Source organism: Piliocolobus tephrosceles, chromosome 7 (assembly GCF_002776525.5).
Source record: "Piliocolobus tephrosceles isolate RC106 chromosome 7, ASM277652v3, whole genome shotgun sequence".
NCBI lineage: Eukaryota > Metazoa > Chordata > Mammalia > Primates > Cercopithecidae > Piliocolobus > Piliocolobus tephrosceles.
In genome coordinates this window covers 143,864,207-143,882,090 of record NC_045440.1, presented here as the reverse complement: position 1 = coordinate 143,882,090, position 17,884 = coordinate 143,864,207, and the positions used below count along the sequence as shown (strand labels likewise).

The 17,884-nt window shown below is 42.9% G+C and overlaps 1 protein-coding gene across 1 annotated transcript in view; it reads left to right on the top strand.

Annotated features, from left to right (window-relative positions):
* Positions 1–17,884, top strand: part of TRAPPC9 (trafficking protein particle complex 9) — a 697,716-nt gene that overhangs the window by 41,243 nt on the left and 638,589 nt on the right. Inside the window, exons 6-7 of the mRNA XM_026454561.1 lie at positions 4,404–4,525; positions 13,196–13,321. Of these exons, the coding sequence (XP_026310346.1) occupies positions 4,404–4,525; positions 13,196–13,321 (248 nt within the window). The remainder of the gene's footprint in view (positions 1–4,403; positions 4,526–13,195; positions 13,322–17,884) is intronic.

Genomic DNA, 17,884 nt, shown 5'->3' with positions numbered 1-17,884 from the left:
GGTTTGCTGCATCCATCAATCTGTCATCTACATTAAGTATTTCTCCTAAAGCTATCCCTCCCCTAGTTCCCCCATTCCCTGACAGGCCCCAGTGTGTGATGTTTCCCTCCCTGTGTTAATGTGTTCTCATTGTTCAGCTCCCACTTATGAGTGAGAACATGTGGTGTTTGGTTTTCTGTTCCTGTGTTAGTTTGCTGAGAATGATGGTTTCCAGCTTCATCTATATCCCTGAAAAGGACATGAACTCATCCTTTTTTATGGCTGCATAGAATTCCATGGTGTTTATGTGCCCCATTTTCTTAATCCAGTCTATCATTGATGGACATTTGGGTTGGTTCCAAGTCTTTGCTATTGTGAACAGTGCTGCAGTAAACATACGTGTGCATGTGTCTTTATAGTAGAATGATTTATAATCCTTTGGGTATATACGCGGTAATGGGATTGCTGGGTCAAATGATATTTCTGGTTGTAGATCCTTGAGGAATCACCACACTGTCTTCCACAATGGTTGAACTAATTTACACTCCCACCAATAGTGTAAAGGCGTTCCTGTTTCTCCACATGCTCTCCAACATCTGTTGTTTTTACTGATCGCCATTCTAACTGGTGTGAGATGGTATCTCATTGTGGTTTTGATTTGCATTTCTCTAATGACCAGTGATGATGAACTTTTTTCATATGTTCGTTGGCCATATAAATGTTTTCTGTTGAGAAGTGCCTGTTCATATCCTTTGCCCACTTTTTGATGGGGTTGTTTTTTCTTGTAAATTTGTTTAAGTTCTTTGTAGATTCTGGATATTAGCCCTTTGTCAGATAGATAGATTGCAAAAATTTTCTCCCATTCTGTAGGTTGCCTGTTGACTCTGATGATAGTTTCTTTTCCTGTGTAGAAGCTCTCTAGTTTAATTAGATCCCATTTGTCAATTTTGGCTTTTGTTGCCACTGCTTTTGGTGTTTTAGTCATGAAGTCTTTGCCCGTGCCTATGTCCAGATGGTATTGTCTAGGTTTTCTTCTAGGATTTTTATGATTTAAGGTCCTATGTTTAAGTCTTTAATCTATCTTGAGTTAATTTTTGTATAAGATAAGGAAGGGGTCCAGTATAAGGAAGGGGTCCAGTTTCAGTTTTCTGCATATGGCTAGCCAGTTTTCTGAACACCATTTATTAAATAGGGAATCTTTCCCCCATTGCTTGTTTTTGTCAGGTTTGTCAAAAATCAGATGGTTGTAGATGTGTGGCATTATTTCTGCAGCCTCTGTTCTGTTCCATTGGTCTATATATCTCTTTTGGTACCAGTACCATGCTGTTTTGGTTACTATAGCCTTGTAGTATAGTTTGAATTCAGGTAGCGTGATGCCCCTAGCTTTGTCCTTTTTGTTTAGGATTGTCTTGGCTATGTGGGCTCCTTTTTGGTTCCATATGAAATTTAAAGTAGTTTTTTTCTAATTTTGTGAAGAAAGTCAATGGTAGCTTGAAGGGGATAGCGTCGAATCTATAAATTACTTTGGGGAGTATGGCCATTTTCACGATATTGATTCTTCCTATCCATGAGCATGGGATGTTTTTCCATTTGTTTGTGTCCTCTCTTATTTCCTTTAACAGTGTTTTATAGTTCTCTTTGAAGAGGTCCTTCACATCCCTTGTAAGTTGTATTCCTAGATATTTTATTCTCTTTGTAGCAATTGTGAATGAGAGTTCACTGATGATTTGGCTCTCTGTTTGTCTATTATTGTGTACCTGGCTTTTTTTTCTGGGAGATTTTTTTGATTATTGATTCGATCACTTTATTTGTTATGGGTCTATTTAGATTTTGTAGATCTTCTTGAGTTGGGTTTAGTAGTTTGTGTCTTTCTGGGAATTTGCCTATCTCATCTAAATTATATAAGTCATTGGTGTATAATTGTTCACATATTGTCTTACAATTTATTTCTGTGAGGTTGGCAGAATATCTATTCTTTCAGCTCTGATTTTAGTAACTTGATTCTCCTCTCTTCTTAGCTAGTTCTTAATTTTGTGGTTGTTTTAAGAATGAACTTTTGGTTTTGTTGACCTTTCTCTATTGGTTTTCAATTCTCCCTTTCATTTATTTCATGCCACTGTACTCCAGCGCCACTGCACTCCAGCTTCGGTGACAGAGAGAGACTCTGTCTCAAAAAAAAAAGAAAAAAAAGAAATTAAGTTTATCAAATTAGCCCTCATGACTGGAGATGCCCTTTGTTTAAAAGATGGAGGGAACACTTGTTCCTTCTCCTTGGAGGGGATTTCCCTCTTATGCTTTGATCATTTACTTCTCAGAGAAGAGATGAGATACCATATGAAGAATGAAAACCCACTTCATTCTTACACTCCCACCACCATTTCTCCAAGGGAAAAAGAGAGAGTAAAATTCAACAATGTAAAAATAATTCATTAGCGCTAATGAAATAACTCAAGACCCCTTGTCACTTATTAAATATTAACTTATGCTAGAAACAAATGTATTATAAGCGTGAAAAGCACACAAAGCACCACACTTCTGTGGTTAAGAACATAGGCCCAAGATGGCCTCCTACTTGGGGTTACCAGCTCTGTAATTGTGAGAACTAGTAAGGAGATTTAACCTTTCTAGGATCTTGTCTCCTCACCTGCAGAGGTGGGGTACACTAAGAATACTCTCATAGAGTTGCTGTAGGTGATGGCACGTGTGGATGTTCCTTACGTAGGTCCTGCTTCCCCTGAGTGTGAAAAAATATTGCTTTTGCCCGGATGGCATTATAACAACCTATGTGAATGCACTCTGCTCGAAGGGATGCCTGGTGCCTGGAGGATGGAGTTCTCAATTCTCTACCCACAGTTGATGTCCCTCGGTCTTGCTGATTTGGATCTATTCTTTTTTTTTTTTTGAGACGGAGTCTCGTTCTGTGTCCTGGGCTGGAGTGCAGTGGCCGGATCTCAGCTCACTGCAAGCTCCACCTCCCAGGTTTACGCCATTCTCCCGCCTCAGCCTCCCGAGTAGCTGGGACCACAGGCGCCGCCACCTCGCCCGGCTAGTTTTTTTTTTTTTTTTTTTTTTTTTGTATTTTTTAGTAGAGACGGAGTTTCACCGTGTTCACCAGGATGGTCTCGATCTCCTGACCTCGTGATCCGCCCGTCTCGGCCTCCCAAAGTGCTGGGATTACAGGCTTGAGCCACCGCGCCCGGCCGGATCTATTCTTTAAAAAGTGCATATATGAGATATATTTTTCCAAGCATGCCCTTTTCTATTATTATTTATAGTTCTTCCCTGTTGTCTCTTGCTGTGATTTTCACAAAGTCAGCAGGAAACAAAGTCCTAAACCACCTGCCTCGTCACAGTTCTGTTACAGTTCTTTCTTTCCTTACCAGAAGAGGATTTTGCATATGAAATGTTTTGTTCCCCTTTTCTTAGAGTTCTCGGTCCATTTGTCCATCCATCTCTCCACTTATCTGTTTATTCTTCTGTCTTGTTCCAAAAATACTTTTGAGGCAGCTTACAGAATTAGAGAACAAACAATAAGCAGATGAAAAAACTGTACCAAGATTAGAAAACAAGGGTAAGAAGTGAGCTGCATGGGCGACGAGGCCAGTGTGAGATGCACGTCTTTGGCTTTATGAGGTTATACAGATGGGTGGCAAGCTCATCCCTGAGCCTCCCAGCGGCGCAAGGGAAACAGGATTTGTGGGAGATGCTCACTCTCTGTAAGCTAAACAAGTGGTTTCATAGAAGCCCAGCTTTTCCTGCTATTGAGATTTAGGAGAATATTTTTTGAGTGTTCTGTTAAGTCAATGAATATTTTTTCTGTATTTTTTTTTCTGCCAGAGTTCTCTGTGTAGTTGGTTATATTCTTTAAATGGAAGTTTCTCCAAAATGCTTGCCCATGTGGGTTTGGTGGCTAGGGAATCAGATGCTCTGCTTATTGATAGGAGTTGGTCAGAAATAGAAAATGACAGAAATAGAAAGCATACTATCATTTATAATTTTCTTTTTTTTAATATGCTGTATGGTTCAGAAAATGCTTTTGCGTACTTGATCTCCTTTGAGGATGTGGGGTGGTGCCTTTCTAACATGAAGAGCTTCAAGCTGTGAGAGAATGCATGCTGACTTCATCGTTGCCTTCAAGACAATTGAGCTGGTTACTGTAAATATGTTACTTTTATGTAATGCATTTCATGTTCTTCAATAAAAAATTTCAAAAGGGAGGAAAACTTATTTTGAGTTAACTAACATTTAGTAGAATACTTTGATAGCAAGGCCATTATAGGAAGCATATAAGCTGTGAAGACTAAACACATTATTTAAATTTCAGTAGGGCATATTTAAGTTTTATCTTATTCACGCTCCTCTTTAACAAAGAAATAATACTGAAAAAGCAAAAGATTATTTCTTTTCTTCCTCTTGGTTTGCAGGTGCCCTCACCACCAATGGCATCAATCCTGACACCAGTACTGAGATTGGACGTGCTAAGAACTGCCTTAGCCCTGAAGACATAATTGACAAGTATAAAGAGGCAATTTCCTATTACAGCAAGGTGATTTTATGGCTTTGTGAATTTTTTACACAGTTGTGTTGTTTTAGTCAGAAGTTCCCATTTTACATTGTGTAATGCTGCAGTGTCTCTTAATTATTTATTTCTGTAAGTATTCATGTCTTGCTCTCTAATGCATAGTACTATATGCCTAAAATGTTTTCTTTTTCTGATTCAGAACAGTGTAGGTTTAGTATAATAAATTTGGAAAAGGGAGAAAAAGGGCTACCATGGCCCCCGTACTCACAGATAATGATTGTTATTATTTTATACCTATTTTCGACTGGGTGCAGTGGCTCACGCCTGTAATCCCAGCACTTTGGGAGGCCGAGGTGGGCGGATCACGAGGTCAGGAGATCGAGACTATCCTGGTTAACATGATGAAACCTTGTCTCTACTAAAAATATGAAAAATTAGCCATGCGTGGTGGCGGGCGCCTGTAGTACCAGCTACTCGGGAGGCTGAGGCAGGAGAACGGCTTGAACCCGGGAGGCGGAGCTTGCAGTGAGCTGAGATCGCGCCACTGCACTCCAGCCTGGGTGACAGAGCCAGACTCCGTCTCAAAAAAAAAAAAAAAAAAAAAAATTGTATCTATTTTCTGGTTCTTTTATCAATGTATATTATTTATATTATAAGAAATGGAGCATACTTTACTTATATACTGTGCGGTGACTCATTTTTTTTCATTTGGCATAGTCTGTTTTCTATGCTATTGAAATCTTCCATGGCATAATTTTCAGTGACCTGTAGAGCATTCTATCTTATGGAGGCAACCTTCTTTTTAGTTTGGATTGAAAAAATTTCGCATTCCAAATGTACTTACCAAAATACTGAAAAAGAAAAGTTGTGCTGAAGAGTGGCATCAAGTAAAAAATGAAAGTCCTCTACCTTCTCTACTCTTACTAACAACTTGGTTTATTGGTTATCAACAACTTGGTCCATAGCCCCCTTACCTTTATGCCTGTGAGACACACACACACACACACACACACACATGCATACACACATGCATGTACTCATGCATGCTCAGACACACGCACACACATATATGTACACACATGCTCACACACGCACACACGTGCATGTATACACACATGCTCACACACACACACATATCTATTTACAAAAATGGGATCATACTATGTTATCCTGCAGCTTGCTTTACCCACTCAACAGTATATCATAGACCATAGGTGTGCTCTCGCCTCCAGACCTGCTTGCTTCTTTCAGAGCGTGTGGAAAAGTTTTCTAAAATCCTGCTTCCTTCTTTCAGAGAGTGTGGAAAGGTTTTCCAAAATGTGGATGTAGTCATGTATTCATCAAGACATTTTTGTGAGACATGCTCATAAACAGCACCTACAAAGAGATGAAATGCCTGCTCTTACAGATTTCACAGCTTGCCTTAATTTGCTTAATTATTCTCTTGTGGGTGGATACTTAGGGTTTCTCACTTTTTCACTGTGAATTAGAAAAAATGCTTTACCAAACATTTTTGCCCCTATATTCTTGTGTTCTTGTATCAGTATTCCTTTAGGTTCAATTTTTATAGAAATCTATCCTGGATATAATATTTACATTTATCATAGGTTATGTTCAGGTTACTCTCCAAATTCCTTTTCTAATAGAGAGTGAAAAGATGTAGAATTATTTATTTTACCAGTCCTGTTACTGATTGTTATTTATTTCTGTTTTTTCTTCCCCCTACTGTAAACAGTTCTCTGACAAATGCCTCTATACATACATCTTTTTGGACTGCCTTTTTTTTAAGGGAACAAGTCCTAGAAGTTGACTTGAGTTAAAGAATATATGTTTTTTTGGCCTGGCACAGTGACTCACGCCCACCAGTAATTGCAGCACTTTGGGAGGCTGATGTAGGCAGATTGCCTGAGCTCAGGAGTTCGAGACCACCCTGGGCAACATGGTGAAACCCTGTCTCTACTAAAATACAAAAAATTAGCCAGATGTCGTGGTGTGTACCTGTAGTCCCAGCTACTTGGGAGGCTGAGGCTCAAGAATCACTTGAGCCCTGGAGGCAGAAGTTGCAGTGAACTGAGGTTGTGCCACTGTACTCCAGCTTAGGCTACAGAGTGAGATTCTGTCTCAAAAAAAAAAAAGTATACTTTTCTTAAAGAGTTATATATTCCTGTATTGTCCTACAAAAAGGTTATTAACAATTTACTCCTCCATAAACAAATACCAGCTATTATTTTTAATAAATATTTGCCAATACAGCTGAGTGCAGTGGCTCATGCCGTTAATTCCAGCACTTCGGGAGGCCGAGGCAGGCGGCCTTGAGGCCAGGAGTTTGGTATTATGCTTAGAAATACCTTTTTTTTTTTTTTGAGACGGTGTCTCGCTCTGTTGCCCAGGCTGGAGTGTAGTAGCATGATCTGGGCTCACTGCAGCCTCCACCTCCTGGATTCAAGTGATTTCTCCTGCCTCAACCTCCTGAGTATCTGGGACTACAGGTGCGAGCCACCACGCCTGGCTAATTTTTTATATATTTAGTAGACATGGAGTTTCACCATGTGGGCCAGGCTGGTCTTGAACTCCTGACCTCAAATGATCTGCTCGTCTTGGCCTCCCAAAGTTCTGGGATTATAGGCATTGGCCACTGCACCTGGCTTGCTTAGAAATACTTTCTTAAGGATAGATTAAAACTCTTTTCCTTGGTTTCTTAATCTCTGAAATGAGGATGATAACAGTACCCGTCATCTCATAGAGCTGTGGTTCAGATAAGCTGAGATAATATATGCAAACGTGTATTTGTATTCACTGTTATTAGCATTTAAAATATTTCTATAATTATCTGATTATCTGTAATTTATTTTGTGTGTATTATGACATAAGAATACAATTTATTTTTTCCAGGTCATTACCTCATTCTTGCACCATGATGTATTGAATTCATATTTGTTTCTTTTTGATTTGAATTCTCACCTGTACTAAATACTTTCACATACTTGTGTCTGTTTATTAACTTTTCATTCCTTTCTATAAATCTTTCTTTTCTTACTTCAGCACCATGTTTTATCTTAATTTTAGTGGTTTACTTGATATCTAAGAGTGTTTTCTTTCTTTCTTTGTTTTTTTTTTTTTTTGTTTTTTTTGAGACCAGGTTTTGCTCTGTTGCCCAGGCTGGAGTGCAGTGGCATGATCACGGTTCATTGCAGCCTTGATCTCCCAGGTTCAGGTGATCCTCCCACCTCTGCCTCCCTCTGTGCTGGGACTACAGGTGTGCAACACCACGCCCAGCTATTTTATTTTGTATTTTTTGTAGAGATGGCGTTTCACCATGTTGCCTGGGCTTGTCTTGAACTTCTGGCTCAAGCAGTCTGCCTGCTTCAGGTCTCCCAAAGTGCTGGGGTTACAGGCATGAGCCACTGTGCCCACCATTTTTTTTTTTTTTTTATTTTTGAGACAGGGTCTTGCTCTGTTGCCCAGTCTGGAGTGTAGTAGTATGATCATAGCTCACTGTAACCTCAAACTCCTTCAGTCAACCAATCTTCCCATCCTCATCCTCCTACCTCACTCAGCCTCACTCAAATGACCAAGTACCTGTAACTACAGGTGCATGCCCCCGTGCCTGGCTAGTTTTTTATTTTTTATTTGTAATGATAAGGTCTCTCTGTGTTGCGCAGGCTGGTCTGGAACTCCTGGCCTCAAGCAGTCTTCCCACCATGGCCTCCTGAGACATGGGGATTGCAGGCCTAAGCCACTACACATAACCTCCCAGAATAACACATATCGAAAGCCCCATCCAAACTCTAATTTGTCTTTTTTTAACTTGAACAAATTATTTTAGAATTTTTGAGGAATAATAATCATACTGGCCATGAAAATTTGGATGGGAGGAAATAATTAAAAAAAAAAGGGGGTTGAGTGCAGTGGCTCACGCCTGGAATTCCAGCACTTTGGGAGGCTGAGGTAGGAGGATCACTTGAGCTCAGGAGTTCCAGACCAGCCTAGGCAACGTGGTAAAACCCCTTCTTCACAAAATACACAAAAAAATTAGCTGGGTGTGGTGGTACACACCTGTTGTCTTAGCTACCAGTAAGGCTGAGGTGGGAGGATCACCTGAGCCTGGGAGATTGAGGCTACAGTGAGCCGTGACCATGCCACTCATTCCAGCCTGGGCAACAGAGCAAGACCCTGTCTCAAAAAAATTTTTTTTTCATGATTTCATTTTAAATCTCTTTGTAATATACATTAAAATATGTAAATTTGGCTGGGTGTGGTGGCTCAAGCCTGTAATCCCAGCACTTTGGAAGGCTGAGACGGGTGGATCACGAGGTCAGGAGATCGAGACCATCCTGGCTAACACGGTGAAACCCCGTCTCTGCTAAAAAATACAAAAAACTAGCCGGGCGAGGTGGTGGGCACCTGTAGTCCCAGCTACTCGGGAGGCTGAGGCAGGAGAATGGCGTAAACCCGGGAGGCAGAGCTTGCAGTGAGCTGAGATCCGGCCACTGCACTCCAGCCTGGGCGACAGAGCAAGACTCCATCTCAAAAAAAAAAAAAAAGTAAATTTAACCAAAAATTTGTGATGACTTTTGTTCTCACATCAATATAAAATGTTTTAAGAGTTTTGAAGGAAAAATGGCATTTCCCTAGAATCAAGTCCCTATGTTAGTTTTTTCTTGTGTCATGAAACAGTATATACAACTGATAGATTTCTGACTTCAGTGTTGGTATTTAAGTAAGTATAAATAGCTTCTTTTTCTGATCGTCTGTGATAACTTACATTTAATATAACACAGACTCCATGTATGTTATGTGTGTGGAAAAGGGGAGGAACGAAGCCTACCCTTTCTGGCATACTAATTATAAAACCGCTTGTCCCACCTTATACGTGATTTTAGTGAGAAAGATAACCAGTTGTGCCTTTGCTTCTCCATGGTTGGTAAATAGACTGCATGTTTATGAGCAGTGATGCCACACCAGGCCTCTAGTGGGTCTCAGCAAAGGCTTGTCGATGACATGCATTGGTTTTCCCGTGTCCTAATGCCTCAGTGAAAGAATATTAGTGTGTTATTCCTCCCAACCTCTGTCTGTCTTCAGGTACTAGTATACACGGACAAGCTCTATAAACCCTTTCTTTAATGTTAAATTAAATTATGCAACATTAGTTGAAAATCACTCCAGCTGGGATAACTAGGGAAAAAAAAAAAAAATAAAGAAGGTTTGGAGTAGAAAAGAAAAAGCAGAGCAGCTAGCATGGAGGATTTTGCGGTGGAGGCTTGGGAGGGGAAGGGCGTCGGAGGGAAGGAAGCAGATCCATCCATCTGAACTCTTCTTTTTTGGAAGAGTTCTGGAACCTGAATCCTTCCTCCTTTCCCTGCTCCTGGGTCTGGAGCCATATGGTGTGTAAGAGGGGCTGGGGGTGGCTCTCCTGGCTTGAAGCTAGGAGAATTGGGGATGAAGCTTAAGAGATACTCCCCAGTTTATTGCGTAGTTGAATGAAATTCCACAAAGCCTTTTCTGTTCCAAACGCCCTCATTTGTTCTTCATCTCAGGAACCATAATAGGAACTGAGAAGTAGGAACAAGCAACTCTGAGACAAAATCAGAAAGCATTGAACACACAGGGAGCCAGATTTTTTGCAACTAAGTAAAATGAATTTACAACAACTGCATTAAAGCTGCAGGTGTGAGAGTTTCTAAAAATGTTTTAGAGTACTACAAGGGATGATAAGTAGAAATGAATAGCAAAGTATCCATTGATAATATTTTGAAATTTTGCAAAATAGCAAGCTACTGTGGTCATATTATTTTAATGAATGCATACACATTTATGTGGCATTCATAGACTCACTCAGCCCCACCAATCGCTTTTGCTTCCGTAAAGGATAGATTTTCTCACAAACAAATTCTCTGGCCTTAGTGGGGAGGTGTATTAGTCCATTTTCATGCTGCTGATTAAGACATACTGGAGACTGGCAATTTACAAAAGAAAGAGGTTTCATTGGACTCACAGTTCCCTGTGTCTGGGCAGGCCTCACAATCATGGTGGAAGGCAAGGAGGAGTAAGTCCTGTCTTGGATGGCAGCAGGCAAAGAGAAAATGAGGAGAGGACTCCAAAGCAGAAACTCCTGATAAAAACACAGATCTTATGAGGCTTATCTGGTACCACAAGAACAGTATGGGGGAAATCACCTCCATGATTCAGTTATCTCCCACTGGGTCCCTCCCACAACATGTGGGAATTGGGGGAGTACAATTTAAGATGAGATTTGGGTGGGGACACAGAGTCAGACCGTATCATTCCACCCCTGGCCCCTCCAAATCTCATGTCCTCACATTTCAAAACCAATCATGCCTTCCAGGCAGTTCCGCAAAGTTTTGACTCATTTCAGCAGTGACTCAGAAGTCCACACTTCAAAGTCTCATCTGAGACAAGGCAAGTCCCTTCTGCCTATGAGCCTATAAAATCAAAAGCAGGCTGCTTATTTCCTAGATACAATGGGGGCACACACACTGGGTAAATACAACCATTCCAAATGGGAGAAATTGGCAAAACAAAGGGGTTACAGGGCCCATGCAAGTCTGAAACCTGGGGGGGGGCAGTCAAATCTTAAAACTCGAAAATGATCTCCTTTGATTCCATGTCTTGCATCCAGGTCATCCTGATGCCAAGAGGTGGGTTTCCATAGTCTTGGGCAACCCTGCCCCTGTGGCTTTGCAGGGTACAGCCTCTGTCCTGGCTGTTTTCATGGGCTGGCATTGAGTGTCTGTGGCTGTTCCAAGCGCACGGTGCAAGCTGTCAGTGGATCTGCCTTTCTGGGGTCTACAGGACAGTGACCCTCTTCTCACAGCTCCACTAGGCAGTGCCCCAGTAGGGACTCTGTGCGGGGCTCTGACCTCATATTTCCCTTTTGCACTGCCCTAGCAGAGGTTCTCTGTGAGAGCCCCACCCCTGACGCAAACTTCTGCCTGGGCATCCAGGTGTTTCCATACATCTCCTGAAATCTAGGCGGAAACTTCGCAAACCTCAGTTATTGACTTCTGTGCACCCATAGGCTCAGCACCACATGAAAGCTGCCAAGGCTTGGGGCTTGCACCCTCTGAAGCCATGGCCCAAGCTGTATGTTGGCTCCTTTCAGCCTTGGCTGGAGTGGCTGGGACATAGGCACCAAGTCCCTAGGAGCTCACAGCATGGTGATCCTGGGCCCGGCCCATGAAACCACTTTTTCCTCCTAGACCTCCAGGCCTGTGATGGAAGGGACTGCTGTGAAGACCTCTGACATTTTCCCCATTGTCTTGGGGATTAACATTTGGCTGCTTGTTACTTATGCAAATTACTGCAGCTGGCTTGAATTTCTCCTGAAAAAATGGGATTTTCTTTTCTATTGCATTGCCAGGCTGCAAAATTTTTAAACTTTTATGCTCTGTTTCCCTTTTAAAACTGAATGCTTTTGGCTGGTCGTGGTGGCTCATGCCTGTAATCCCAGCACATTGGGAGCCCAAGGCAGGCAGATCATGTGGTCAGGAGATCAAGATCATCCTGGCTAACACAGTGAAACCCCGTCTCTACCAAAAATACAAAAATTTGTATTTTTCACGCCAGGTGTGGTAGTGGGTGCCTGTAGTCCCAGCTACTGCGGAGGCTGAGACAGGAGACTGGCATGAACTTGGGAGGTGGAGCTTGCAGTGAACCGAGATCATGCCACTGCACTCCAGCCTGGGCGACAGAGCGAGACTCTGTCTCAAAAAACAAAACAAAACAAAAACAAAAAAAAAACTTGAATGCTTTTAACAGCACCCAAGGTAGCTCTTGAATGCTTTGCTGCTTAGAAATTTCTTCCGCCAGATACCCAAATCATCTCTTTCAAGTTCAAAATTCCACAAATCTCCAGGGCAGGGGCAAAATGCCACCAGTTTCTTTGCTAAAACGTAACAAGAGTCACCTTTGCTCCAGTTCCCAACAAGTTCCTCATCTCTATCTGAGACCACCTCAGTCCTCTTTCGTTGTCCATGTCCTTGTTCATTTCATTGTCCATATCATCATCAGCATTTTGGTCAAAGCCATTCAACAAGTCTCTAGGAAGATCCAAACTTTCCCACATCTTCCTGTCTCTGAGCCCTCCAAACTGTTCCAACTTCTGTCTGTTACCCAGTTCCAAAGTCGCTTCCACATTTTCAGGTATTTTTTCAGCAATACTCCACTCTTGGTACCAGTTTACTCTATTAGTCTGTTTTCACGCTGCTGATAAAGACATACCTGAGACTGGGCAATTTACAAAAGAAAGAGGTTTAATTGGACTTACAGTTCTGTGTGGCTGGGGAAGCCTCAAAATCGTGGCAGAAGGCAAGGAGGAGCAAGTCAGGTCTTACATGGATGACGGCAGGCAAAGAGAGAATGAGGAAGATGCAAAAGCAGAACCCCCTGATAAAACCATCAGATCTCATGAGACTTATTCACTACCACAAGAACAGTATGGGGGAAATCGCCCCCATGATTCAATGATCTCCCAGCAGCTCCCTCCTACAACATGTGGGAATTATGGGAGTATAATTCAAGATGAGATGCCGCTCCATATCAGGAGGGGTGTCTGGAGCCCTCTGCTGGGGGAAGTGCTGTTGTAGTTATTGAGTCCCAGTAGCACACCCTTTAGAATGTGACAGAAACATCTGAACTCTTTTTTGACTGAGGCACTTTCTTTACACTCTGCAGTATAAGAATGCAGGAGTGATTGAGTTGGAAGCATGCATCAAGGCCGTACGTGTCCTTGCAATTCAGAAACGGAGCATGGAAGCGTCAGAATTTCTTCAGAATGCAGTTTACATTAACCTTCGACAGGTGAGTGTACGTCTACCTATAAGTGGAAGAGTTAATCTAGTTCTTGTGGAATTAACTATGAATTCAGCTTCTTTTGTTTTGCTGAGGTTCAGCATGCCATGATAAAAAATGTTGAATCTTAACTTGATTTCTAATTAACGTGGCTATTTGTATATTGTACTTCTTTCATTGTGGTATTTAACTTTCAAAATTCAGAACTTGCTGTTGTTTGCATTTTTTTGTTTGTTTGGAGAAATAAGTGTGTTTTACCAGCTTGGCAACCTTCAACAAACTTCACGCCTCTTGTCTTGATATTGTCACTCATGAAGTACTTGCCATTTGTAACCCTGTTTGGGGTGTTAGGTTTATACAACAGGCAGTTTGTGAAAGCATTTATATAGCTCCTTTGACACAGTGGTAACCTAGCAAATAATACTTAAATCTGAATCTGAATGGATTTTTAATAAAACAATCATCAAAACCTTTCCATATGGATTGATGATGCTAAATCCTAAAATTGATAGTCTTAGAAGGATTTTAGATATTTAGTTAGTTGAACTTGGATCTTTATAGATAGGGAAACTGAGACCAAGTTAAATAATTTGCTTAAGGATATAAGACGAGTATGAGAACATAGGTCACTGTAATTCAGCAGATACTTAGTGAAGAGGGTGTTGTGCTAAGGGTGGGGGAAAGAGGTGAGGCAGGCGGGTCCTGTCCTCATCCATCTGACAGTTTTGTGGGAAGGGCAGACATTGAGCAGTGGGTAAGTGGAAAAAAATTGGAGGTACAGGTGCCAAGGGAGCAAGTGGCAAAAGAATTTAACTTAGTTTAATGGAGGTGGAGGGTGTGGGGGCCAGGGACTGTCTCTAAGTCAGTGAGACTGGAACTGGGCCTTGAAGGATGAATAGGAGATAGCCAAGTAAAGAGGGGATGGGAGAAGGTCATTCAGGAAGAAAATGGCTCAGCATGAGTGATGCCCTGAAACAGAACACATCACTGGAAGAGACCAAATAAAGTCAGAGATGGCGGTGGGGGTGGAAAGAGGGGGAGATAGAGAGGGAGGGAGAGGAAGAGAGAGGGATAGGGAGGACAGAGTCCAGAGTCCGAGCGGGAGGGCTTTCTTGGCCAGGTGAAGCATTTGGGGCTGCTTCTAAGAGTGGCGGGTTTCAAAAGCAAGGTCTTGACCGGGCGTGGCGGCTCACGCCTGTAATCCCAGCACTTGGGGAGGCGGAGGTGGATGGATCAGGAGGTCAGGAGATCGAGACCATCCTGGATAACACGGTGAAGCCCTGTTTCTACTGAAAAGACAACAGATTAGCCAGGCGTGGTGGTGGGCGCCTGGAGTCCCAGCTACTTGGGAGGCTGAGGCAGAAGGATGGTGTGAACCCAGGAGGTGGAGCTTGCAGTGAGCCGAGATCACACCACTGCACTCCAGCCTGGGCAACAGAGCAAGACTCTGTCCAAAAAAAAAAAAAAAAAAAGCAAGATCTTAACATCAGGGACTGATGCAACCAGATTTGTATGGAGTGGAGAGAGACAGAGGGAGGGGGCCCATTGCAGAGGCCCTTGGGGAGCCCAGGTGAGCAGTGCTGACAGCTTCCCCAAAGGATTGGGGCTGTTGACGGGAAGGCCAGCCCACTGGAAACATGCTTGGGGGTCTACGTGGAAAGGGTCAGTGGCCGGCTGTGGGTCGGGTGGAATGGAGTATCCCTCCATTAGGTACCTGATGGTCAGTCTGCGCTCCGAGGAAGGCAAGCTGCAAGGCAGTGGTGGAGGGAAAGAAGACAGGTTCAGCTTTGCACATAACGAGAGAGGTGTGAGTCTGGGGGCTCAGGCGAGAGGGCAGGGGGTGGAGAGAGGAGAGAGACTTTCAAATCAGTTTCTCTTTTGAACACACAAAATGTGTGACTAATAATAAGACACTCATGCCTCTATCATCCAGATTTAACATATTGAAATGTTGCCATATTGACTACAGAGATTCTTAATTTTTTTCAATCAAAAGCGAATAACCTAAGTAGAAACAAAATAACAGTTCACCAGCATCTCAGAGTTGGTCCATATTTTGGTACTTTATAATGTTTATAGCCATAGTCTATAGAAAGAGAGGCGTTTTAGCATGAGAGTTGAGCACACAGACTGGGTACAGACTGCTGGGGTCGGCATTCCAGCTTCACTTGCCTTGGCAAGATGTTTAACCTCTGTGTGCCTCAGTTCCCTCTTCTGTAAAGTGTACTTACTGCCCCTCGGACCCCTCATCTTGGCTAATTTCCCAGATTAGACATTGGCAGGGAGACCGATAAGCCAAAATGGCAAGTGTCAGCATCACACCAAAGGGAGAGACCAGAACAGAGTAAAGCCCGTAAACCAAGTAAAAACCAAACAACAACACAGTCCCTCAAAGCTGTAGGCCACATAGTGTAAGGGAAACAGCACCAGCATTGGTGCAGCGTGCCATCAGAAGAGCATTAGGAGGAGGTCCATATCTCTCAGTTCATATTGAAGTTTCTGGTAAAGACGGGCAGAAGCGGGAACCTGACATTTCAAAGTGGAAGCTTCAGTTACCTGGGTGCCCAAGGGGAGGTATTCTCCCCGGTGATTCCGGGCAAATGAGCCAGCATCTGGATCGTACCTCTCATTTGACACACTTTTCAGGGGACCTCGGAGGGGTTCAGCACTGTGCCGGGCCACAGATTTGCAGGGCCGATGAGGATGTGGTCCCTGCTCCAGAGCTTGATGTTCTAAGTGCTGAGGGTGGAGGGCTTCCTGGAGGAGGTGCTCTCCAAGGAGACTGAAAAGTACCCGGCAGAGTGGGGCTGAGGAGCGTCTGAGCAGAGAGACTGGGTGTAAACATGTGGCTGGGTGTGAGCTCTGAGCACAGAAGTCACTTGGGGGTCAGAGCAGTTTTGTTTGTGAGGGACAATGTGGGGAAGAGAGGCCCCGACGCGGGCTGCGGTCAGTTCCTGTTGTAGGTGTTGCATAAAAGTTATCAGGTGGGCAAGAGAGAATCCCTGGAGGAATCCAAGCTGGGAGTTGCAGTGGAGTCGAGCTGTCAGATGGGCTCAGGTTCACACCCTTGCGTTGCCACCTGTTAGCTGTGTAACCTTGAGCACAGTCACTTGGTGTCTCTGCCTCTTAACGTTATGGTCTGTAACATGACAGGTTAACAAGCTCATGTGGTCACTGGAAGGACTGGCTTTGACACCTCCTGCCCAGTACTGTCTTGGTGCCTGCCCCATAAAGTGACTCTGTGATGGGCAAGTGTTATGATCAGATTGGAGGGTGTAAAGAGACATGTATTTGTGACAGTGGAGGGTGGACCATGCTTTTAAATGGACCCTCCGAAGGCCTGAAGCAGTGGAATGGCAGACAATTTGGTTGGGAGCCGGGGGCAGGGCTTTGAGACTGACTTGCCCTTAACAACTGGAGTTGCCTTTGCGAGTTAATGCTGCTAAATTCGGCTTGCTGGGAATCTGTTTTCACTGGTGGGTATAGAAACACACATTTCATAAAATAAAATGTTTTCACTTAAAATGTGAGGACATTTTGTTCTTTGGAGCAGCCTGTCCTTTTGCTGTTTGCTCTTTCTTCTTGTGGACCACTAGAGGTCAGCAAAGACACGCGGGAAGGGGAACGGCGCTCTCCAGTGCTAGGCGGGCGGGGACAGTGCAGATGTGGTTCCGTGGCCCTGTGAGTTTTCCCCAGCACGAGGCTTGGCTTGAGTTGACTCATCTCCATGTTTGTTTGCCAGATGAGCAGGCGGCAAGATAATGAGTTCTGGTGGGATTTTATAAGAACAATAAAGAAGAAGGGTCTGTAGTTTTTCTGAAATAGAACAAGCTTTTGGTTCTTGATCAAGTATATTCCATTGTAGAATTGATGAGTTGTATCTATTCCTGGAAATGACTTTGGCTAATATGGAAATTTTGAAAGGAACTGAGATATAATTATTTCAGGTTCCTTCTGCATTCTTAAGAATCCCTGTACAAATATAAAAACTGATAAATAATACATGTGGATTTAGTGGCATTGGAAAGGATTTTTTTCATTTTACGGAATTCACTGCTGAGTTCCTTCTCTTTGTGTGCAGGGATATGGATTGACCTGTCTTTTCTTTAGTTGTTTAGGTGAGTGGCTTATGATAATTATCTATCTAAGATAATTCACAAATGGCAGCAAACACCTCATTTAATAACTGTCTACCTGTACATTTATGGGTTGGACATGTGGATTTTACAGGCAAATAGTGAGGTAGAGGTGAGGTGGAAGAAGCATGGACTTTGGCCCCCCAGATTTAGGTTGAAGTTGCCATTTCCTCACTGTGCAGCCTGGAATAGTTATGTAACCTCACTAGCCTGTTTCCAAGTCTATAAAATGGGAATGATAGCTGGGTATGGTGGTGGGCACCTACAATCCCAGCTACTCGGGAGGCTGAGGCAGGAGAATTGCTTAAACCCAGGAGGTGGAGGTTGCAGTGAGCTGAGATGGTACCACTGCACTCCAGCCTGAGTGACAAGAGCAAAACTACATCTAAAAAATAAAATAAAATAAAATAAAATAAAATAAAATAAAATAAAATAA